This window comes from Oratosquilla oratoria, chromosome 7 (assembly GCF_046742065.1).
Source record: "Oratosquilla oratoria isolate Oo_2021 chromosome 7, ASM4674206v1, whole genome shotgun sequence".
Lineage (NCBI taxonomy): Eukaryota > Metazoa > Arthropoda > Malacostraca > Stomatopoda > Squillidae > Oratosquilla > Oratosquilla oratoria.
In genome coordinates, this window is record NC_134783.1 from 83030975 (window position 1) to 83055930 (window position 24956).

General features: G+C 41.5%; 1 protein-coding gene across 9 annotated transcripts in view; it reads right to left on the reverse strand.

Annotated features, from left to right (window-relative positions):
- The window catches only part of mib2 (E3 ubiquitin-protein ligase mind bomb 2), a 672548-nt gene that overhangs the window by 44894 nt on the left and 602698 nt on the right, over positions 1-24956 (reverse strand). For all 9 annotated transcript variants that reach the window (XM_076188489.1, XM_076188487.1, XM_076188492.1 and 6 more), the window contains one exon: positions 7926-8097. In XM_076188489.1, the coding sequence (XP_076044604.1) occupies positions 7926-8097 (172 nt within the window). The remainder of the gene's footprint in view (positions 1-7925; positions 8098-24956) is intronic.

Below are 24956 nucleotides of genomic sequence, written 5' to 3' on the forward strand. Positions count from 1 at the left end.
TCCCTACAAGCATAGCTCCCTTCCCATATAATACAACTAGGTAAATACACACACATAGCTTCCCACACACAGTGGTGGATATCTGGAATAAATCAGATGAAGCAACAGTGTGTGCAAATAGTTTTCAAGAATTTAAAAATAAATTTGATGCTGAAAGATACAAAGATGGGTCACTATGAGCATAGCTCCCTTCCCATATAATACAACTATGTAAATAAATGTATGGATGAAGAAAGAAATGAGTGATGAGGAAAAAGAGAAGGAAAAGACACTAAGAATTGGAGCAAATGAAAAAAACAAGAAAAGAATAGACATGAAAAGAATGAGTTTTTTGGAGAGTACTGGACCTGAGACTGAGAAAATGGTATATAAAAAAAAAAAGGAAACATAAAAAACAAAAAAGGTGAAAGGAAAAAATTAAAAACAACATACACCGACATAGATGGCATGATTTCAGAATTAAATGAATTAAACAACTATCTGGAAGAAGAGAAACTGGATATAATGAGAATTGTAGAGACAAAATTAAAAGGCCCACTACCACCTAATACTGTGGGACATGGTCTATATAATTATTGGATAAAAAAAAATAGAAAGGAGAAACAGGGTGGTGGAGTCATGTTTTTGACTAAAAAAGGTTTAAAGGTAACAAAGATAACAGGAAATAATAATGTGGAATTGATTATGATAAAAGATGAAAACACCAACATGAAAAGTAAAAAATCTAGTGTAATATATGCCCCCAAAAACATATTTTTGGACAGATAGTGACCACTCCAAAATGCCGGATGACACAAAGCATGCAATAAATTAATTACTAAAAGGAGGAAACAGACTTTAACTCCAAAGAAATATGTTGGGAAGAGATGACAGTGAAAGGTGGAGAGGACCTTTGGGGAAATATACTATTGGATATGAGCATTGAAAATACAATGACTCAGTGGGTAAAGGAGAAAAAAACAGATATAGAAACAATGAAGAACCATCAAGACTAGACTTAATATTTACATCAGAGCTGGAAATTGTGGATAAAATTGAATACAAGACACCAATTGGGATGAGTGATCACATATTAATAGAGTTTGAACTAAAAGAGGAAATTATTTTGGGGAGAAATAAGAAACATAGAAAAGGCCATGGTGAGGTCACCTAAATCTACGACAAGTAAGCAAACATTATTGGAGCCAATACAGAGCCTTGTGGGACTCCACTTATCATATCTTCCCAAGTAGAGTTCTTGTCTCTAAGTACCACCCTCATTTTTCTCCCATTCAAGAAATCTTTCATCCATTCCAGTGACTTTCCTTGTGTTCCACCTATTATTTCAATTTTTCTAAGTATCTTTTGGTGTAGTACTTTGTGAAAAGCCTTTTGTAAGTCCAAGAAACACAATTTGCCCATCCGTCTCTTTCTTGTATTATTTCTATTAATCTTGGGTAAAAGCATATTAAGTTGTGGAACATGATCTTCCACTTCGAAAACCAAATTGTTTTGTATTTAGCATTTTGTTCTCTTCCAAGTGTTTAATTCATTTATTCCTAATAACTTTTTCACATATTTTTGCTACTTTGCTTGTAAGGGATACCGGTCTATAGTTAGGTTTTCTTTGTCTCCTTTCTATAGTGGTGCAATATTTTCATTTTCTTTGTCTCCTTATTTGTATATTGGTACAATATTTGCATTTTTCCAATATTGTGGTACTTTCCCTTCTTTGAGTGAGAAGTCAATTATCTTGTGTATTTTGTCTGTTAGTTCATGACTGATCATAACTTCAGCCATTTCTATATCATTTATATATTCTTTATTTCCTGTGTGCTGTTTCACTATTTCATGTTTGTCTTTTCGTTTATCATTTACATATCTGTAAAATAGTTTAGGCTGGTCTTTGCATTTATCCATTATATCTTTTTTGTACTATCTTTTTTCCTCCCTGCATATATCTACATATTTGTTTCTCAGTTTGATGTATTTTATTTTATTCTTTATCATTATTACACACACATATATATATATATATATATATATATATATATATATATATATATATATATATATATATATATATATATATATATAGCAACTGACCTAGTTATGGACCAAAAGGTCTCCTGTCGGTATGTTCCGCCTTTGTAATCCTATGCCATTTTTTTTTTCTTTTTCCATCTTTTCCAGGCTTTGTCTCTTCTATCATTAGCATCACTACACTTTTTGTTATACATACATATACCAAAGGCTTTTTTCCCCTACATGGGGGGGTAGCCAAAAAGAAAAAGGCATAGAAACCACTCCCACCCATTCCATTTCCTATATATTCCACTCCCCTCCACCCTCCTCCCTCCCTCTTATCTTGGCACCTCCTGGATGATGGGTCATCCCTGCATCCTGTCCACTGGCCTTGGTCAGAAGCAGTGTCGCAAGATACAGCACATCCACAGCAAGGCTGTTTCATAAAACCGACAACACCCCCTCTCTGTCCCCTCATGCAGAAAAGGAGAAGACGGGGAGAAATCCCTTCGGGCTGCATCAAAATTTTTCTCATACATACTTCCTCACCCCCAACACTTTATGTAAACCCTTTTTTGTTTTTTCTTTGGTACATATTTATCTGTTCCCTCCTTATATATATTTTTTAATATGTTCCATTTCTCTTCCATCTTTGTTTCTTCATTTTAAAATTTTCCCCAGTTAGCATTTTGAAAAAAAAAAAAATCCAAGTTTTACAAAGTCTGTTTTGTTGTACATTAATCTTCCTTTTCTATGTTTGTCATTTCTTCTCACATCATTTTATTTCTTTAGTTTGAACTCTATTAGTATGTAGTCACTCTTCCCAATTGGTGTCTTGTAATTCATTTTGTCCACAATTTCAGGCTCAGATGTGAATATTAAATCTAGTCTCGATGGTTCTTCATTATTTCTATATCTGGTATTTTCCTTGGCCCATTCAGTCAATGCATAATTAATGGTCATATCCAGTAGTGTTGCCTGAGAGTTCCTCTCCACCTTTTACTGTCATTCCTTCCCAATTTATTTCCTTTGTGTTAGTCACCTGTAATTACTATGTTTCCTCCATCTACCAGTAACTCTAATAATGCATTCTTTGTGTCTTCCATTAATTTGGAATGATCACTATCAGACCAAGCCTGTGTTTTGGGGGGCACATATACTACCACAAATTTTCTACTTTTCATATTACTATTTACAATTTTAATCATAATTATTTCCACATTATGTTTTCTTTCTGTTATCTTTGTCACATTTAAGCCCTTTCTAGTCAATATGACTCCTCCCCCTGTTTATCTCCACAATTCCCATTATGTCTGGTTTCTCTATTAACTGATAGTCATTTAGTTCATTTACTCCAGAAATCATACCATCCATGTTTGTATATGCTATTTTTTTTTCTCTCTTTTTTGGTTTGTTTCCTTTTTTCTGGTGTACCATTTTCTCAGTCTCAGATCCAGTACTATAATTTTTTTCAGTCTCCGTTCTTCTCGTTTTTTATTAGCTTCATTTTTTAGTGCTTTATCTTTCCTCATGGCTCATTTCCTTTTTTATCCACACATTTTTGTAATTTTCATTGCTAGCTAGTTTTGCTGCTTTCAATAGTATCTATTCAGCTATCATTTGAGTCCATAGTTTGCTTTTCAATAGCCTATAGAGTTTTTCTCTAAAGTATGTGCCCATCCTATGCATCTTGTAGATTTCTTTCTCTAATTCTTGGCCTTCGTCATGAACCGCTTTCAGAATTTCTTTCGCAATTTCTTTCTCTTCTTTTTCTATTTGGTATTTGTAAACATTGTGTTTTTCTTTTATACCATAAACCACAATGCATTTTTTATCCACTGTCTCTCTCACCCAGTTTTCCTTTTCTTTAATTACGTTAATTAATTACATTAATTTTTCCTTTTCCAGTTTTCCTTTTCTTTAATTACGTTAATTAATTACGTTAATTAATTTAATTACGTTAATTACGTTAATTATGTCGCCCTGGCTGTTCAACTTATACATGGATGGGGTGGTGCGAGAGGTGAATGCTAGGGTAGTGAGTCAGGGATTGGAGATGGTTAAAGAAAATGGAGAAAAGTGGGAGGTGAGCCAGCTGTTGTTTGCGGACGACACTGCGCTTGTGGCAGGGTCAGAGGAGGGATTGAGGAAGCTGGTGGCAGAGTTTGGGAGAGTATGTGATAGAAGAAAGCTAAAGATAAATGTGGGTAAAAGTAAGGTGATGAGATGTACAAGGGGTGAAAGTGGCAGTAGACTGGAAGTGAACATTAAGGGAGAGCGACTGGAGGAAGTGGATAGTTTTAGATACTTGGGTGCAAGTGTAGCAGGAAAAGGTGGAGTGAAGGTGGAGGTAGAATGTAGATTGAGAGAAGCAAGTAAATGCCTTGGTGATTTAAAGAGTGTAATGAGGAATAGACATTTGGGAATGGATGCGAAGAGGAGACTGTATGAAGGAGTGATTGTGCCAACAGCACTGTATGGGGCAGAAACGTGGAACATAAGAGAAGAAGAGAGAAGGAGTTTGAATGTGTTTGAGATGAGGTGTCTGAGAAGTATGATGGGGGTTACTAGGCTGGATAGAGTGAGAAATGAGGAGGTGAGGAGGAGAACAGGGGTGAAAAAGGATTTGGGAGATAGGGTTGATGAAAGAATATTAGGATGGTTTGGACACATGGAAAGAATGAGTGAAGAAAGACTAGTAAAAGAGGTATGGAAGGCAGATGTGGAGGGAGTGAACATGAGGGGACGTCCTAGGATGAGGTGGATGGATGGGGTGAAGGGGGCTTTGGGGAAGAGGGGAATGTCTGTTGAGGAAGGAAGGGAGAGGACGGAAGACAGAGGTGAGTGGAGAATGGTTGTATATGGATGATGTTGTGACTGCATGAGGAGGAATGGGCGGGGGGTGGGGGTGGGGTAGTATGTGTGAGTAAATTTTGACACAGCCCGAAGGGATTTCTCCCCGTCCTCGCCTTATATGCAAAGGGGGACGGAGAGGGGGGGGGGGGTCGCCGATTAAATGAAGCGGCCTTGCTGTGGATGTACTGTGTCTTGCGACACTGCTTCTGACCCAGGGCGGTGGGCAGGGTGCAGGGATGACCCGTCATCCAGGAGGTGCTCAGATGAGAGGGAGGGTGGGAGGGGTGTGGAGTGTATTTAGGGATGAAATGGGTGGGAGTGTTTTTATGCCTTTCCCTTTTTGGCTACCTCCCTTGGAAGGGGGGAAAAGCCTTTGGTATATGTATGTATGTACTGTAATTACTGTTTCTTTTGCATTTTCCTCTACCTGCTGTTGTACTATTTCTTTGAAATTTATTTTCTGATTTTCACGTTCCTATTTCCACTGATTTTTTATTTCAATGAGATCCGTCTCTTTGATTCTCCCACTTTTTCGGTCACTGCTTGTATTTGTTATTTGACCTCTTCAGTTCTTCGTTTTTGTTTCTATCCTCATTTTTCTTTCTTTTGTTTTCTCTTTTAATCATACTTAGTTCACTTTTTTAGGTCATTCATCTCTCTGATTATTTCCTCGTTAGTTTTACGTAAATTTGTCATCTCTTTGTACAAGGCTCTATAATTCATTATTAGGTTTATTAATTTCTCCATCATGTTTTTGATGTCTCGATTCCTTAGTACACTGCTATACCTAGTTTCTCTTTCTGCACCCATAACTTTTCCAATTGTTCCCCTTTCTCTCTGGAATCCCGAAAAAACATTGCTTTCCCACCTTTCAGTAGTCTTCAGGATGTCGTTTAGACACGTCCTCTTCAGTATCACACCCAGTGGTGATTCCACTCTACTCATATCCAATCCTCTCTTCGTTGGTTCATTATTTCTTTGGACTTCTTTTCTTTCCTCCATTTCGTGCTATACTATACTTTTCCAAAACTGAATTTTACACCTTACCAGTCACTCGATTACTTACTTCTCTCATTCCGAAAACAACAAGGCTTTTTTCTTTTCTTTTTGTGTGTGTGTGTGTTTACCTAGTTGTATTTTACGGAAAGGGGAGCTACGCTCGTGTTGTCCCGCCTTTGTATCGAGCAGTGTCTAATGTGCTCTTAAATTCGTGAATGGTTTTTGTACACACTATTTTTTCGTCCAGTTTGTTCCAAGTATCCACCACTCTGTGTGGAAAACTGTTCTTTTTCAGATCTCTTCTATAACTATCCTTTTTTATTTTCTATGTCCTCTTGTGTTTCTCTTGTCCCAATTTAACAAGTCCTCTCTATCGGGTATTTCTGTGCTTTTTATGATTCTATACATGGCCTCTCTTTCTTCTTTGCTCCAAAGTCGGTAACTCCAATTTAGCCAGTTTCTCCTCATATGACAAGTTTGAAAGTGCTGGAGCCATTTTTGTGGTTGCTCTCTGGATTCTTTCTATTTTCTTTATATTCTTTTTGGTACTGGGTGACCACATTGTCGCCGCATATTCTAGTCTAGGCCTTATCAGTGTGACTAATGTTTTTTTAATAATTTCTTCGTCCAAATAGGTAAATGCCACTTTTATTGATCTTAGCAAGTTATAGGATTCTCCGACAATTTTGTTTATTTGTTTATCAGAGGACAAGTCGTTTGAGATAATTACTCCCAGATCTTTTTCAGATCCCACTTTCTTTACCTCCTTAGTTCCAATTTTATATTGTCCTGATATTCTATTTTTACTTTTTCCGAACTCCATTATGCTACACTTCTTAATGTTGAAGTCCACTTCCCATTTCTGACTCCACTTCCAAACCTTATTCAGGTCTTCCTGTAGTGATTCGCAATCCGTTTCGGTTTTTACTTTCCTCAACAATTTAGCGTCGTCTGCAAAGAAGCTCATGTAACATTCCACATCATCATCCATGTCATTCACATAAATAGCAAACATTGTTGGAGCCAGTACAGATTCTTGCGGAACTCCACTAACCACCTCCTTCCAACCTGAATATTCTTCTCTGAGTACTACTCTCATCTTTCTACCATTCAGGAAGTCCTCTATCAAGTTTAGTAGGTTGCCTTGTATACCTCCTATATTTTCCAGTTTTTTAAATAATTTTTGTGTGGTACCTTGTCGAAAGCTTTTTGTAAGTCCAAGAAAGCACAATCAGCCCATCCATCCCTTTCTTGTATTATATCTATTAGTCTTAAGTAAAAACTGATTAGATTTGTGGTACATGATCATCCCTGTCTGAACCCAAGTTTATTATATTATTTTCTTCCAGGTGTTTCACCCATCTATTCTTGATCATTTTCTCACAAGTTTTGGCTATAGTGCTTGTTAGTGAGACCGGTCTATAGTTGGTTCTTCCTTGCTTCCTCCTTTATATATTGGTACACTGTTGGCATTTTTCCCTTTTTTTTTTTTTTTTGTATTTTTCCTCCTTTAAGTGAATAACTTATTATGTTATATATTTTGTCCATTAGTTCTTCTTTGCACTCTTTTAGAATCCAATGTGCAATTCCGTCCGGGCCATGCGATTTCCTAACATTAAGGTTTGTTAAATGTTCCATTATTTATGTTATTATTATTTCGCTCATGGGGGCAGATCGCACTTCACTTCCTTCGTCCCAATACTGTACCTTCTTTCTAGTGAAAACCGATTTCAAGTGATTGTGTGTGTGATTTACCATGGTCTTGGATCACGTGTTAGACTCGTGATCGACAGTTATTAACCTCCCGGATGAGAGCTCAAAGCTCGTATGACCGATCTATGGGTAATACTGTGACCTTACATGCACACACACACCCTCAACTCCCCGCCCACGAGAGTTGGAGTAACACCCCGCAGCGAAGCGATATTGAAATTATTTCAGCCCTGGGCGGGAGTCGAACCCGGACCTCCGTAGTGGCAGGCCAGAACTCTAACCACAGCGCCACGAGGTAGACGCGTCTGAGGGGGAGGGGTGGCACGTCCCGGGTCCACCAATGACCGACTCACCCTCGCGAGGTCAGGGTGTCGTAGCGGATGAACGGGTGGGTGAGGTCGTGCTTGTCGGCCATGTAGCACTGGGTGCACAAGTCGTAGTCGTAGCAGCGCGCGCACTTCCAGCGCATTCCAGCCAGTCCCTGACGTTTGCACCCATCGCAGATATGGTTCGGGTGTTTCACGCCTGAAAGTAATGAAAATATATATACATATATATATAATAATGGTAATAATGATAATAATATAATAATAATAATAATAATGATAATAATAATAATAATAATAATAATAATAATAATAATAATAATAATAATAATAGTGATAATTATTATTATTATTATTATTATTATTATTATTATAACCTAATAAAAAAAAATCGAAAATGACTGATTGTTTGTGCCATTACACACAATTTATGATTGTTGTTAGATTGGAAAGTCGCGGAGGATATGGTTGCGATGATGGATGGCGTGATCATAAACAAAATGAGTTGTCGCCAGGCGAATTTATTCAACTGAAGGGAGAAAGTCCTCTGCAATGATCCTGAAAAATTAAAGCAAGTAGCGGCACACAGTTCATAGTCACTCTTCCATTTAAGTCACGAAAGAGAGTATCCAAGGATCCTTTCAGAAACAAAATCGATGTGTACCATACCAGTGCACTGGAGACTTAAATTCGGCTAATATTCTTAAAAGTGACAGGTATATAAGCACATGAAAAAATAAAATTTAGGTAAATATGTGTGCTTCTCCTGTTAACCATACAAAACAAAGGGAATGAAAACACCGTGAGATAAGACTGGAGATGGCGTTTTTCCATCCATCCAAAACACTTGTATGATTAATGAACACTGACACAGAACCTCCAAGGTTCCCACGGTACCCTAGCTGTTCCTCGACCTGTTGACTCAGACTAACCACTTTAAACGTGGGTGACATAATGCTGTCTACAGACTACAATGGACCTACGTATCAGCATGCCCTCTGACTCACATCTGACAAACACGACGCACAAAATGTCGACACCATTCAAAATGTCGACGACATGAACGTGTTGGCTCGACCAGTGCACGCGGTCGACTAAGTCGCCAGCCACGCAGGTCAAACTCAGCGAAAAGTAGATAACTTGTTGACAAGTGCTTGGGGGGTCTATGCACTGTGTGCAAACGTCAAGTAAAATATATTTCTGTACGTTCGACATGGCAACGGGCAAACTCGTAACAAAGTCATCACTGCCCCCCCACCCCTTGGCCCCCGCCCATTACGCTAACAAACGCACACACGCACGAATACAAACACACACACACACATCCACGTGTGATCACACGGAAGCATGTCTATGAATACGAGTGCAAATATGAGGCAAACGTACATACTTGCCTGAAATTACCTCTTCTATAATTGTCTTTCTTGGTTTTCTTTCCGTGTCCTCTTGTATCTCCACTATCCCATTTTATTAGATCCTCTCTATCAATAATTTCTATGCCTTTCATGATTCTACAAATAGTTATCAAGTCTCCTCTCTTTCTTCTTTGCTCTAATGTCTGAAGCTCAAGTTTTGCCAGCCTCTCCTCATAAGATAGTTCTTAGAGCGTTGGTGCCAATTTCGTAATTACTCATACTCTTTGTATTCTTTCAAGTTTTGTTATACATTCTTTTGTACTTGGTGACCACGTCGTCGCTGCATACTCCAATTTTGGTCTTATCAAAGTGACTAGTATTTTCTTCACCATTTCTTCGTCCAGGTATGTAAATGCCACTTTGATTGATCTTATCAAGTTATAAGTTTCTCCAGATTTTTTTTTATATGTTTCTCAGGGGGCATATTATTCATGATAATGACTCCCAGATCCTTCTCTTTTACAACTTTTTTTTTATTTCTTCCTCTCCCAATGTATATGATCCCACTGTTCTTTTTTGCTTCCAAATTCCATTATACTACACTTCTTAATCATGAATTCTATCTCTCACTTCCTACTCCATTCCCATACTTTGAGATCGCTTTGCAGTGATTCACAATCTTCTTCGGTGTTCACTTTTTTCAACATTTTTGCATCGTCTACGAAGAAGTTCATATAACTTTCAATTTCTTCTTCCATATCATTAATATAAATAGCAAACATTATTGGGACCAGTACTGTTCCTTGTCGAACTCCTCTAATACCTCATCCCCATTGGAATGTTTGTCTCTTATCACCACTCTCATTTTTCTTTCATGCAAGAAGTCTTCCATCCACTTAAGTAGTTTGCCCTGTATTCCTCCTGTAGTTTCTAAATTCTTTAGCAATTTCTTATGTGGCACCTTATCAAAAGCTTTTTTCAGGTCTAGAAAGGCACAATCAGCCCATCCATGTCTTTCCTGTATTATGTCTATTAGTCTTGAATAGACACACATCAGGTTTGTAGGTTTGTGACACATGATCTTCCTTGTCTAAATCCAAACCGTCTCGGATTTAGTACATTGTTTTTGTTTTTGTTTTTTCAAAATGCTTTACCCATCTAATTTTGATAATTCCTTTACAATTTTTTGTTACCGTAGTTTAAGGGAGACCGGTCTAGTTTGTAGGGTCTTCTTTGTTTCCCCCCTTATATATTGGTACTATATTTTCTCTTTTCCAATATTCTGGAACTTTTCCTTCCTTCAATGAACTGCTTATTAGACTATGTATTTTATCTGTTAGTTTGTCCCTGCATTCTCTCAAAATCCAGTTTGCCATTTCATCTGGACCATGCGATTTTCTGACATTGAGATTACTCAAGTGATTCATTATTTCATTCTTTGTTACTTCTATTTCTTTCATAGGGGGGACTTTCCCCTCCCACTCGTCATCTCTCAGTTGTATGTTCTCCCTCGTAAACACTGATTCAAAATGCATGCTTGTTCATAATTTCTGCCATTTCTATTTTCTCTGTGTATTCTATTCCTCCATCCTTTTCGTGTTTTCTCTTTTCTTCTCTGCGCACTTGTGCATATTCATTTCTATAATCAGTATATATTTTTCATTTTTCGTTTTTTTTCTCTTTCCTCCATTTTATCCAAGCTTTATCCCTTTTATCTTTTAACTCTTTACATCTTTTGTTGTACCAACATTTTTCATATCATTTTTCTTGTTTTTGTCTTGGAACATACTTTTCCACTACTTCCTTTTAAATTATTGTCAAATTTTTCCATTTCTCTTCTACTGTTGTTTCCTCTTTGTATATCCTTTCCCAGTCTGCTTTTTTTATTCTATCAAAATTTGTTTTTCCATACATCATTCTTCCCTTTCTATATTGTTCGTTTTTTTCTCATGTATTTTTCTTCATTTAGTTCCAGTTCTACTAATGTGTGGTCACTTTAACTTAGTGGTATTCTTTCAAGTTTTGGTGACCACGTTGTCACTGCATACTAATCTTGGTCTTATCTTGTTCATCCTCTTGAACTACTACTAATATCTTGTTTATCTTTTCCTTCTCCTCTTTTACTCTTGTAGTCCTATTTGGATTATGCTTCTCTTCCAGGTTCAGCCAACTTACATGGATTACACAAAGAGTTGATAAATTGGAAGAACTAAAGAAGGAGAACCAAAACCTAAATAAATAGAAAAATTTAAAAGACAGTTAAAAGAAGTAAAAGATGAGAATGAGGAATTAAAGAAGAAGAATAAAGAGAATAAAGAGTCCATAGCAAAAGAGGTACAGGGTTGGAGAGAGAACAACAAAATTGAATTTAGAGATATAGTGACACAAGAGACACTATGGACACCCAGCACAAAAAAATAATATAAGGAAAATAGAAAGAATCCAAAGAGCAACGACAAAGATGGTCCCAATACTTTCAAAATTGACATACGAGCAAAGATAGTCTAAACTGGAACTACCAATCCTGGAACGAAGAAGAAAAAGATGAGATCTACTAGCCATTTGCAGAATCATGAAAGGTATGGAAGTCCTTGGCAGAGAAGACTTATTAAAGTGGGATAGTGGAAAAACAAGGGTATATAAAAAACTCAAAAAGGATAATTATAGAAGAGATCTAATAAAAATAAAAAAATAAATCCACACAGAGTGGTGGATGTCTGGAACAAAGTGGACGAAACAATAGTGTGCGCAAACACCATACAAGAATTTAAGAAAAAACTAGATGTTGCGAGATACACCGACGGGTTACTACGAGCATAACACTCGTTCACGTAAAATACAACTTGGCAAAACACACACACACACACACACACACACACACACACACACACACACACATATATATATATATATATATATATATATATATATATGTGTGTGTACACACACACACACAAATATATATATATATATATATATATATATATATATATATATATATATATACATATATATATATATATATTGTGAGAAGGCGTACCTACAAAGACCTTTGCTTCTCTCTGCGCGCACAAGCCTTCTCGCAACGGGCGGCGTTGTTCGTCCCTATTCCCAGCATCACCCCATGACTGGTTTCCCCCTAAGGTCCCCTTTCAGGATTCGAACCTCATGACTGTCGGGGCACGAGCTCAACACTCCTACTACCACCACACTGCCCACGACGACGCGACGCCACAATGAGGTATATGTGTAGGAAATAACCGACGCTTTTGCCCCTGGGGACAATATTGCACCGTGGAGGTCGAGTCGTACAGGTGGTCAAGGGGAGATTTATAGAGGGCAGAAGCAGAACGATGGGACAGTTCAAAGTGATCTGCCCATAAAGAAAGAGCGAAGAAAAAAGAAGAGAGAAACCGTGTTTGGAGCACATGATGAGAGAAAGGCAGGGAAGGGGAGAAAATGAGAATGCCAGGGAGAGGGAAAGGGAGAGGGAGCGGGCAAGTGACAGGGGGAGAAAGTGAAAGAGTGCGAGACTCGGCATGCAGAAGAGTAAAGAGCGGCGGGGTCTTTGGTGCCAAAAGAGCGGGATGAAGAGGGGAGATTGGGGTGTCTGGGTGGAGGACAGGGGGCAGGAGGTAAAGAGGAGAAGCATAACAGGAAAAAAAGGGGCAAGGGTAGAAATGATACAAAGCCCCAGACTCATAAATCGACCAAAGTGTTGAGGGCTGCATGGGAAAGGAGGCACCGAAAAGAGAGCGGAGAGAGGTGGGACGGGGAGACGTGAGAGAGAGAGAGAGAGAGAGAGAGAGAGAGAGAGAGAGAGAGAGAGAGAGAGAGAGAGAGAGAGAGAAAGAGAGAGAGAGACAGAGAGAGAGAGAGAGAGAGAGAGAGAGAGAGAGAGAGAGAGAGAGAGAGAGAGAGAGAGAGAGAGAGAGAGCACAGAAAGGGAGAGGGGGAAGGCATGGGAAAGACAAACGTGAGATAAGCCGGATGAGAGGGAAGAGTAAGGGGAGAGAAAAACAGGGGAAGAAAGGGATTAGGAAAAAGGGAAGGTTAAAGAGAAAGGAAATAGGAGAGGGAGAGATAGAGATAGATAGATAGATAGAGAGAGAGAGAGAGAGAGGGGTGGGATGGGGATATATATAAAGAAGCAAGTAAGGTACAGAGGAACTTATGGAAAAGAAATGTGGCACGAGTAAACACCTGGAGGGGACGATCGAAAGAAACCGAAGAGGGATATGGGAGGGATGAGGGGACGAGTTGGTAGGGGGGGGGGAAGGGAAGAGGGGAGGGATAGGGGAGGTTGGAAAATAAAAGTGCTTCAAAGGGGATGGTCAGACTTTCCACTATTCTTCGATTCAAGGTGGGAACTTCCATTCTACTCGTCCCTGGTCATCTGATCAGGACTCGTACCAACCACCGAAGAGGGGTCGTACCAACCACCGAAGAGGGCCGGGGAACTGGCTCCGGCTTCTCTCTCGCGAGGGGAGGGACTGAAAAGAGAGAGAGAGAGAGAGAGAGAGAGAGAGAGAGAGAGAGAGAGAGAGAGAGAGAGAGAGAGAGAGAGAGAGAGAGAGAGAGAGAGAGAGAGAGAGAGAGAGAGAGAGAGAGAGAGAGAGAGAGAGAGAGAGAGAGAGAGAGAGAGTGGAGAGAGAGAGAGAGAGAGAGAGAGAGAGAGAGAGAGAGAGAGAGAGAGAGAGAGAGAGAGAGAGAGAGAGAGAGAGAGAGAGAGAGAGAGAGAGAGAGAGAGAGAGAGAGAGAGAGAGAGAGAGAGAGAGAGAGAGAGAGAGAGAGAGAGAGAGAGAGAGAGAGAGAGAGAGTATGACGAAAACTCATTCTCTCTCTATCGAGTATTCTATCCATATGTGCACCTCTATTACGTCCTAAATCACATAAAAAATTGTATTTCTCTATGTCAATATAAACCCGTAATACCTCAGCAGTCAGACATAAAAGAAATATTTCACTATTTGATTAAATCAACTATGAAACGTGGCAACATTAGCATTTTTCAAAGTATCTGGAGTTCTTTTTTTTCTCTTTTTTCTAGAAAATACTTGACCTGATAAGAAATCTCCTACGACACGGGCAAAGATTGTGCATCCTTGTGTCGACTCTACTGCTTAACTTGTGACGTCAGGACGCGGTGCGTAATTGAACCGTCACGCTGATTGGCTGAGCTTTTAACCAATGGTACGAGGGTTTTCTTCTCTTTGAAGACTTGCGGTGCGCCTTTCAATCAATCAACAGGCAACAAAACACTTCTCTACTGAAGAGAGAACGTCATGTGTGTGTATGCGTGTGTCAAAGTTTGTGAGAGAGGGAGGGAGAGGGAGATTAAGAGAACATGAGAATGAGGCAATAATGTGCGCTCACAGTACGTCTACTTGCACAACATAAGCTATTTGTCCACACATTTCCACCAGTACTCCTGTATCTCTCAGCACCTCTTACACCACTAGATTTGAACCTTTACCACCACCTTTGCATTTCCCTAACTTTCCCTCAAAGGTGTGAGGGGGCTGGTGTGCATTGGGGACATGCGGGCCCCTCTCTTCAGCAAAATTCCTAAATGACTAAATATGCATTTACGCTTACAAGTACTGAGACTTCAAGACTACCCCTTCACCCTAGCGTCCCCAAATGAAATCCTGAGCATGCCATTGCCCTCATTCCAACACCCCAGCATTCCTTCCTCCATCCCCAACACACTCCTCCCTTCTCCATCCACGTCCTCCCCCTCGCCGTCACAAGCCCAACCGCCTTCAGGTCGTAATATACTGTAGATCGGCCTCTCGCCGCAGCTGCCTACGCCCTGAAAGGGCGAGGGGGTGTGGAGGGGGCGTTGGTGTAGAGGTGGAGAGTGTGTGCAGGACGGAAAGAAAATTTGTGGGTGTATAGGGAGGAGGGGGGCGTATGGTTGGAGTAGAGTTGGTGGTGGAGGAGGAGGAGGAAATGGCATGGATGGGGTAGGAACGCTATGGGAGAGTATGGGTGGGGTAGGAGGAGGAGGAGAAGGAGGAGGTATGGGCTGTTGAAGTACAGCGGTGAGAGTAGTGGGTTGCGATAGGGAGGACTGAGGGAGAGGGGGAGAGAGGGAGAGAGGGCCGGATAGCCTACATAGCCACATACTATGGTCCAGGCAGGCTTGCTCAGCACGGGCGTCCCTTCACATCCGGAGAGCAGGTCATCTTGTCCTGCTCTATGAGCCAACCTGCCTGTCTGTCTGCCTGCCTGCCTATATATTTTCTTGTCTGCCTTCCGTCTGCTTTCCTGCCTGCCTGCCTGCCTACCTGCCACCCTGCATGTCTATTCTTCCCTGCCTTCCGTTTGCCTGTCTGCCTTCTTGCCACCATTCTTGCCCGCTTTCCGTCTGCCTATCTTCCCCAAATTCTCATATGCTGCATCCGGCTGACTGGTAGCAACTTCTTCTACCTGTGAAACTCGACGTCATTACATCCAACTGAAAACTTAATTTTATTCAACTTTCCTACAAGTAAAGTTACGTGCATCCGTGCATGTGTGCGCGCGCGCGCGTGCTGACCTAATTGTATTTATCCAAATGTAATATACAGGCTATTACATTTTCTCTGCTTCCAGTCATCAAACTTCACTCTGGATTTGCTTATGGTACCTAAATTCCTGTTTATTCTTCCACAAACAAGTAAATCTATATGCAAAGTCGTATTTCTTAATATCCTTCAAACATGATCTTTTCCCTTTTATTTCCATAACTCAAGTGAGTTCGTTTACATTTTTTCAAATCTCTAAATGTCGAATCACCTTAGTGATTTGAAAAATTGAATGACGAACTAAGAGAAGTTAAACCTATGCGAATATTAGACATATTGTTGAATTGTCGACTTAGGGAAAGTCTAGAATACTTTTCAAATTCACAGCATTTGACGAAAATCTTGAATGTGTGACAGGGGCCTAAAGAGCCTGAAGTTTAAATTATGAGTTTATGAGATTATGCGTCTACGAGATGATAAGAAATGAAATATCTTTAGTACAACAATCTTGCCCAAAGGTTGTGTGAATTTTCGAATTTACCGGCCACAACAATATTCCTTTTTCTTTTTTCTACTTCCCGTTTGTAACTGTTTTTTTCCTTTTTTCATTTAATGATACTTTTTTCTTACCTTTACCCATTTCCAATATTTGGTATCTTTTTTCATATTGAAATTCATTTTTCCTTTCTAGTTCCATTTATATCTCTTATGTCGATCTTCTTGCAAGCCCTTACAGCTATTTCCAGCATTCACTATCCTCAAGATTTTGACATCATCAGTGAACAGTTTACCAAAACTGTTCTATTAGCCATGCCATTAAAGTATATCAACATTACTGGTGGGAACACAGAGCCCTGTGGGACCTCTTTAGTAATTTCCCTCTGATCCGACATCCTATCATTCACCACCATCCTCATGAATTATTGTTAAGAAAATTATTCATTTGTTCCTTCAGACCTCATTTTAAGTCTTCCTTTATGATCTGATTTCCATATAACTTTTATGTGTGATATCGTATCTAAAGGTTTCTCAGATCCAGATGTACACTGTTCACCCATCTCTCTCTAGTATATCAATCACTCTTAATCTGAATGTAAATAAATAAAATGAATACACGACTTTCCCTTTGTAAATCCAAAATGTTTACCTGCCAATCTTTCCCTTTCCAAATATTTTGTTCGTCTTTCACAGTTCTCACACATTTTAGCTATCATGCTGACCAAGGACACATATTGGTGTGTAATTTAGGTGTTCCTCCTTTATAAATTGAGAACACATTGGCATTTTTCCAATCTCTCGGCAGTTTCACTTCTTCATGTAGGTGCGTGCGTGCTCGCTCGGGTGTGTATCAGTGTGTGTGTGCGTGTGTGTGTGTGTGTACGAGTGTGTGTGCATATTAGTGTGTATATTCCTTCTTCCTCGCCCCCTTCCAACCCTTATTCTCATTAATTAAAATCCGCATCAAAATAAAACCGAACAAATTCGAGAGGAACTCCGAAAAAATAAACGACATCCAACATCCCTAATTGCAATTTAGTCCCGCACCGCTCTTGATTGATACTCCCCCTACCAAACTTCGTTCTTTTCCTTCCCCGTTCCTTCTCCTCTACATTTCACATAAACATTCTATTCAAACCACCCTACTACTCATAACTTCTATTCTCCCTTTAATTTTTTTCTCCTACTTCTCCTCCTTCTACTTCACCTTTGTACTCTTTCTACACTCCCTTTACTCTTTCTCCTCCTATTTCTGTTCCTCCTGTCCTGCTATTCCTATTACTATTACTCCTATTCTTCATTCCTCCCCTCCTTCTCCTACTCCATCTCTTCTCTTTCCTCCTCCTCCTTCTCCTCCTCCTCCTTTCCTACTTCTCTTTGTACTTCACATTCTTTTACTTTTCCTCCTCTCCTACTACTCCTCCTCGTCTTCCTCCTACTTCACCTCTTCCATAGACTCCTCCTCACCCTCTACTCTTCCTTCTCTCCTTCCCCATGTCCTCCTCCTCTTCCTCCTACTCTTCCCCATCGCCGTCTTCGTCCTCCTCCAGTTCCACCCTTCTCCCTGGCCACCATCAACAACACCACCGCCCCCAATAACGTCATCTCCGTCACCAATACGAACCAGTGACACCACACCCACCAATATTACTAACACCACCAACACCACTGCATTCACCATTACCTCTGACATCACTATCATCACACCCACGACCATTACTATCACTGCAACTACCAATATCCATCATCACCACTACCATTACACCCTCCATTATCACCACATCCACCATTACAACGACCACACCAATTCTTCCTCACAAAGTCCCACTACGACCATTGAATTTCCCCACATTTTCTCCTTCACTTCCCCCCCCTACACACACACACACACACTTTAAAATTCGACTTTTCCACTTAGACCGTTCGGATCATACACGAGTGCACAGTCGTCACTCACGCACACATACACACACACACACACACAACACTCCCATACAAGAACCAAAACTACCTCGCATTCTGTAAAACTCTTAATGATATTGTGTGACCCAAAATAAATCATTAAACCCTTTCGCTGCGTTCGTGATTTCAACCTGTGTTCTAGTTGCCTCCTGGCGATGTTATTCACCTGGGAGACTCCCCCACTCCCCCCCCCCACCGTCAAAGCCTTTAACCGTATTTCAAGATTTGCACGCTTATCCACCACCACAAGAAGGTTCCATCCAGTTAGGGGGGGGGGCGCCTCCTCTCGCATCGAAGGAGTTAATATATGCAAATTCTGTTGTTGCCCCTTTCAGTGAACCTCACTGCTCCACCGTTGCTTCATTAACTAGTCCACACCATGAAGACCACTCCAGTACCTCTATGGTCCTCAAGTTGACACCGTGCCAGAGGTTGCCTTAACTTTCTTCGTAGTTATATATGAGGTTATCTGTCTTATCGGTTAAACTATGTTCACGATTACTACGGCCAGATCGCCACAGTATACTCCGGGAAGCGCGCTCACGCACACACGAACGCACGCACACACGCACCCGTACGCGCGCACACACAGATCAATAGGAGTGGGAGTGGGTGGGCGGATGGGGGAGTTATGCGGGCGGACGGGCGGGATGTTTAGAACCCTTCTGGATGTTCTTCTTCCTCCTAGCAAATATTCTAGTCACTGCAGAACATCTGAGATTATATATATATATATATATAAATAGCGTTCTGCCCTACACTCACAGTTTCAGTGGTCTGTGCTTTGACGTGGCTGGTGTTCTGTGTTCGCCTGTACTTCGACTCTTGTCTTGGTGTTCACACGTGTACTGAGTTCAGGTCTGTGTTCTCTGCCCTGGCATGTCACCTGGTCTGTTAGCTTTGTAGAGCTGTACTCGACGCTGGTGGCAAAGCGGTTGTTGACCATTCCTGTTCTGGTTACCGTGAAGGGGTGGGGGATGGGGTGGGAGGGGGAAGGACAGAATGGTGGGGCACCTAGGGTCGGGGGAGAGTGTGATGGAGGCATAGGAGGGAAAGAGAGGTACCGGATAAAAAAAAAATGTCAAGAGAGATGTAAGGGAATGAAAGGACTGGCCAAGGAGAAAAGGGATACAATATGAAATTAAGGAGAGATAAGGAGAAAGGGATGATTAAGTTGAGCACGAGGAGGTGGGGAATGAGGGGCAAGGGAGGGGAGAGATGGGATGAGATGGCAGGCAATGCGAAAAAGTGTTTCACCCTCAAGTCTGACGTCGAGGAGTCTCCGAAGTCGACCGTCTTTGACATTGAGTGGACGACACTCCTAACGGATTCATGAAGAAAGAAAAAAGAAAGAAAAAAAATATATATATATTATACATATGTATGTATGTGTGTGTGTTGTTACGAATCTCGCTCACACTTCTGACTTATAACACATAGTAAGAATGAACGAATGAATGAGTTCTCAAGACCCCATATGTTTGGGATATCTCAAAGAAAAATGACAAGGCCTTCTGACTCGTAACATATAGTAAGAGTGAATGAATGAACGAGTTCTCAAGTCCCCATGTCTTTGGGTAACTTAAAGAAATTATAAGGCCGCCATTCACTTTTTGTGTTGTGAAAAGTGAAAAAAAAATAGTTGGAAAGTTTAACACTATTCATTAAAGTTAATAGGATTACATGAGTGATTACAATCACTGAAATACAAATGAGTAATAAGTTGCAAAACAGAAGATTCCCGCTCGTAAAACTTTTAACGTGGGTGAAAGAGAAATTAATTACTAACGAAAAACATTGCCTAGGCTTCCCGCGTCACTGCCATAGACGTCACATAACACCTAAATGAAATTCTAGCTGAGTTAATTATCTTACAAATAATACAGGGGGAGTACAGAGGACTTATATTAGCCGACAATCCTCCCGAGGCGACACCTCTACATGGCACTTCGTATCCTAAACTGATCCTCTGACACACCCTAAGGGCGCCTAGTTCTTCTACAAAAATCCTCTGATTGGCCCATAGGAATTGCGTCTATAGAGATTGAACCTGATTGGCCAAGTTAGCTAAAACGTTCTGCGCTGCTCTAGGCTGGAGGGGAGTGTTACGCACAACGAAGAACAAACGCCTAATTGTATGAGCCTCTCTCCCAACGCGTCCTCCGTACGCGTTCTCTGTACTCGGACACCCACGTAATCGGAAGTGACGCCGTTATCCAAAGTAATAAATCTATTTCAACTTTACATATATGGGAATATATGTGGCAATGTGTGTGTGTGTGTGTGTGTAAGGCGTATCCTGGCCCGTCCCACATTTGACCTCCGAGGCCTCCCAAGGGAATCGCTCGTGGGGCCATCCGGGTGACTCATATGCCGCCCAGCCACATGAGCCACAGCTGGCCGCATGACCATCACAAAGACCGTTTGAGGAAACTTACGTGCAGCTAACCTAGACGGACCCTGTTAGGCCCCCCAAAGATGACTAACCAATATTGGGATCTGCCACGTGAGACACCACAAAGCCCTTTTGAAGAGACGCAAGTGCAGCTCACCAGCATAAGGCCAACCCTGTGAGGCCCCCAAAGATGACTAACCAGTGTTAGGGTCTGCCACGTGAAGACAACACAAAGCCATTTTGAAGGAACTCACGTGTAATACCACCCTCATACCATCTGTCCACGCGAGTCAGCAGCCTGAGAACGTTTAACGTCCGACTTTCCCTTGGCATCACACTTTGACCTCACGCCAATTAGGAGTACGGGCCATGACCTGCCCGTGTATATAAAGGATGGACCAACGCCGAAGATTCAGATCGCCCGGGGGACACGACTTGAAACACAGTCGTCACCTCCCTCGCCGTCTCGTCCCCCCCCCCCGGCACCCAACTTTCATTGCTATATAAACCCAACTCTCTCTCCGTCAGATTTTGCCTTCAACCAGCCTACATTTGGCTGCCCAACATTTGGGGACCCCGGTCCCGCTCTGACGCTCGACTGCTGCCACCCGCCACTTGATCTACCAGATCGTCTGCCACCGCTGTCTGCCGCTCGACTGCTACCTGTCACCACTTGATCTGCCAGATCGTCTGCCACCGCTGTCTGCCGCTCGACTGCTGCCAGCCGCCACTTTATATGCCAGATCGTCTACCACCGCTGTCTGTCGGCTGCCAGTCGACTGCCTATACTTTCGTCTACCCCAGGTATTTGCCGCCACGTGTTTGCCAGATCGACTGCCGCCATTGGTTCTGCCAGATCGCCTGCCGCCACGTGTTTGCCAGATCGATTGCCGCCATTGGTTCTGCCAGATCGCCTGCCGCCTCTGTCTGCCAGCTCGCCTGCCGTCGCTGGCTGCCAGGTTGTCTGCCGACTGCCAATTCGACTCCCCACACTCTTGCCTACCACAGATATCTGCTGCCATGTGTCTGCCAGATCGACTGCCGCCATTTATCTGCCAGATCGCCTGCCACCGTGACTACCAGTTCGCCTACCAGGTTTGCCGTCTGCCAGCTCGCCTGCCGTCGCTGACTGCCAGGTCGTCTGCCTACACTCTCGTCTACCACAGGTATATTCGTGGCCTACCACCACCACCGCTAGATCATTTTGCAAACTAGAGCTGTTCACTAACTAATTTCTCATATGGTTACAATGGCGATAAGCGTGAAAGGGATTCGTTCCGGTCCTTATCCCCTCCCACGAGTGTGATTAGCTGTATGGTGAAAAGGGAATTTGGGTAGCAGTTAGCGACCTTCCCAATCTCGGGAACCAGTAGTGTTCTGAGTTCATACAGTTTTAGATCATCAGTGGTTGAGTGGGTTAAGGCGAGTGGCGATGGAGCCTCTTGGCTTCAGAGCAGCAGGTTCGAATCCTCTGCGCGACGGTCATAAAAATTATCTGATTGATGTCGCTGTTCACTAGCGAATTTCTCATATGTATATATATATATATATATATATATATATATATATATGTGTGTGTGTGTGTGTGTGTGTGTGTGTGTGTGTGTGTGTGTGTGTGTGTGTGTGTGTGTGTGTGTGTGTGTATTCACTTGGTCTTTGGATCACGTGTTGGACTCGTGATCGACAGCTATTTCCCTCCTGGAAGAGAGCTCAGAGCTCGTAGGTCCGATCTATGGGTAATGCTATGACCTTGCACACACACACACATACACAACTCCCCGCCCACGAGTGTGTGTGTGTGTGTGTGTGTGTGTGTGTGTGTGGTAAGAATGGAAATTACACGATTGGGAAATTTTATTCCTGACCGGTTCCGCCTTATGAGGCTTCCTCAGAGGTAATAATTTACAGAATGTGAATGTGTTGGTATTTATAAGAAGTTGCTGTGGTTCATGGGGGGTGCGGGGGTGAGAATTCTGTAAATTATTACCTCTGAAGAAGCCTCATAAGTCGAAACCGGTCAGGAATAAAATATATTTTCCCAATCGTGTAATTTCCCTTCTTACCAACTGTCATGATGCCACAATATATATATATATATAATATATATATAATATATATATATATATATATATATATATATATATATATATATATATATATATCACACATACGAGCCAACGAAACTTACCCATAAGCATACAACTACGCAAGCAAACAAGAATTTTAAGTAACTAATCACCATTACACATATTATTCACGTTAATCCAACTAATAACCTTCCTATTTCTGAGACATTTAATTCTAGATGGCGTGGGGCAAGGTACCTCGTGAGCAGAGGGGAACCCCTTCCCTCCTTCGCACTGGAACTTCCGCCGCCAAGCGAATTTATTCAGCTAAGGTAAGTCTTGGCAACACAGGACAGCAACGAGGAGAAGAGCGAACCCATCTATATCAAGTGACTCTTTTACGCTCTCTCTTTGGCCTACAATAACCAGCGCTTCTGCCCTTGAGGACAATATCGCTCTAAAGAGGTGGCGTCATTGCGGCAGTGAAGGAGAGGGTTGAAGAAGGTAGCTACAGAACAGAGGGGCAGAAGAAGTTAGAAGTAATCAGCTTTCCTCTTTGATGTGTGGTTAGTCTTTAATAATAAAACATTGCTGTGTGAATCAGGTAAGTAAGGGCGTCAATGTTATCCCTTAGATACTGACGACGTAAAACTTATGTAGTCAACACCAGGGAAGAGAAGGCGGTATGGGAAGGGGAGTGTGGAATGAGGAGGATGCGGGGAGGAGGAAGACGTAGAGAGCTGCATGTCGGTGAAAGAGACGGTGAAACCATCTGCAAGATCGAAGGAGGACGAGAGAGATTCGTCGTCTGTCTCGAAGGAGGGGGGGGGGAAGCTGGGAGATGATGGGTGTCGGGGGGAGGGGGAAAGGGATGAGGAGGAGGAAGAGGAGGGGGAGCTGTTGAACAGTAAAAGGCGGAGAAACGTGGCTAAATGTAATCCCTGGTCTGGGTTGCGAGGAGGCAGAGACAGACACAGACAGACAGATGTACAAACACACACACACACACAAAATAGAATAAAAACAATAATAAACTAGAAAATTAAACATAAAATATAAAAAATAAAAGTAATAATAATAATAAAAACAATAAGAATAATAATCACAATACTACTACTACTACTACTACTACTACTACTAATAATAATAATAATAATAATAATAATAATAATAATAATTATAATAATAATTAATAATAATAAAATAACTCTTCACTTTCTATTTTGAACTCCAAATAAACTGAGCAATCTGTGGGTGGCATAGGGAGATAAGGCTCAAAACCAACAGCAAAGACGGAAGAACTATCAGGATTTTTTTTTTTTTTGGGGGGGGGGTGCAGCAAGAACACAGCAAATGTCAATCTATTTCAAAACGGGTCTTCGTTCTTCCTCCTGAGCGAGGCCCTTTGGGCCTTTTGATTTTCATCTATTTTTCTTGATTCGCTGCCGCTCTTTGATGTCGAAAAAAATGCATACTTAAATGTAAAAAAAAGATAAGAGAGGAAAAAACTGCGAAAGCCAAACTGGTAAAAGAAAAAAAATCGGTCGAATGAAACGGAAAGGTCCCGCTAAAGAATCAGCGAAGAAGAAAGTGAGGCATTAACAGGGCAAAAACGGTCAAGAATTAATGGGAACGAATCAGACAAGGAGACGGGAAAAAATACGTGAAAGAAAATTACTCCAAAAAGGGGTGAATTACGGTTCTGAGGACCACACCACTGGCGGAAGATCAAGGAGGAAAAGCAGAAGAAGAAGAAGAGGGAGAAGAATAAGAAGAGGATGAGGAAAAAGAAGGAAACTCGAAAAGGAAAAACAGCCACTGGGGGGCTTCGGCTGATCGAAGGGAATAGGGAGTCTGAAAAGAAGGAGAGAGAGAGAAGTTAGGGAGCAATGGAAAGATATAGGGAAGATAAGGGAAAGGAAAACAAAGGAGGGAAGGGGGAAGATTGGAGGGTAAGGGAAGGGAAGCATCCAGGGGGACCAAAACAAAAGGGAGAAGAGAAACAAAGAGATATGAAGGGAAAGGAAAAGAAATCAAGAGATGGAAAGAGGGAATGAAGAAAAAATGCGTGAACAATGAAGGCAAAGACAACAAAATGAAAAACAGGGAATGTTGGAAAGCGGAGGAGACGACGAAGGAAACTGAAAGGAGAAATAAATGGCCCAAGTTGTTGAAAAACAAAGTAAAGGGAAGGAGGAAAAGGGAAGGGGAGGGGAGGGGAGGGGAGGTGAACGTAAGGTGGGGAAGGAAGAAGAGGAGCACAAAGAGGA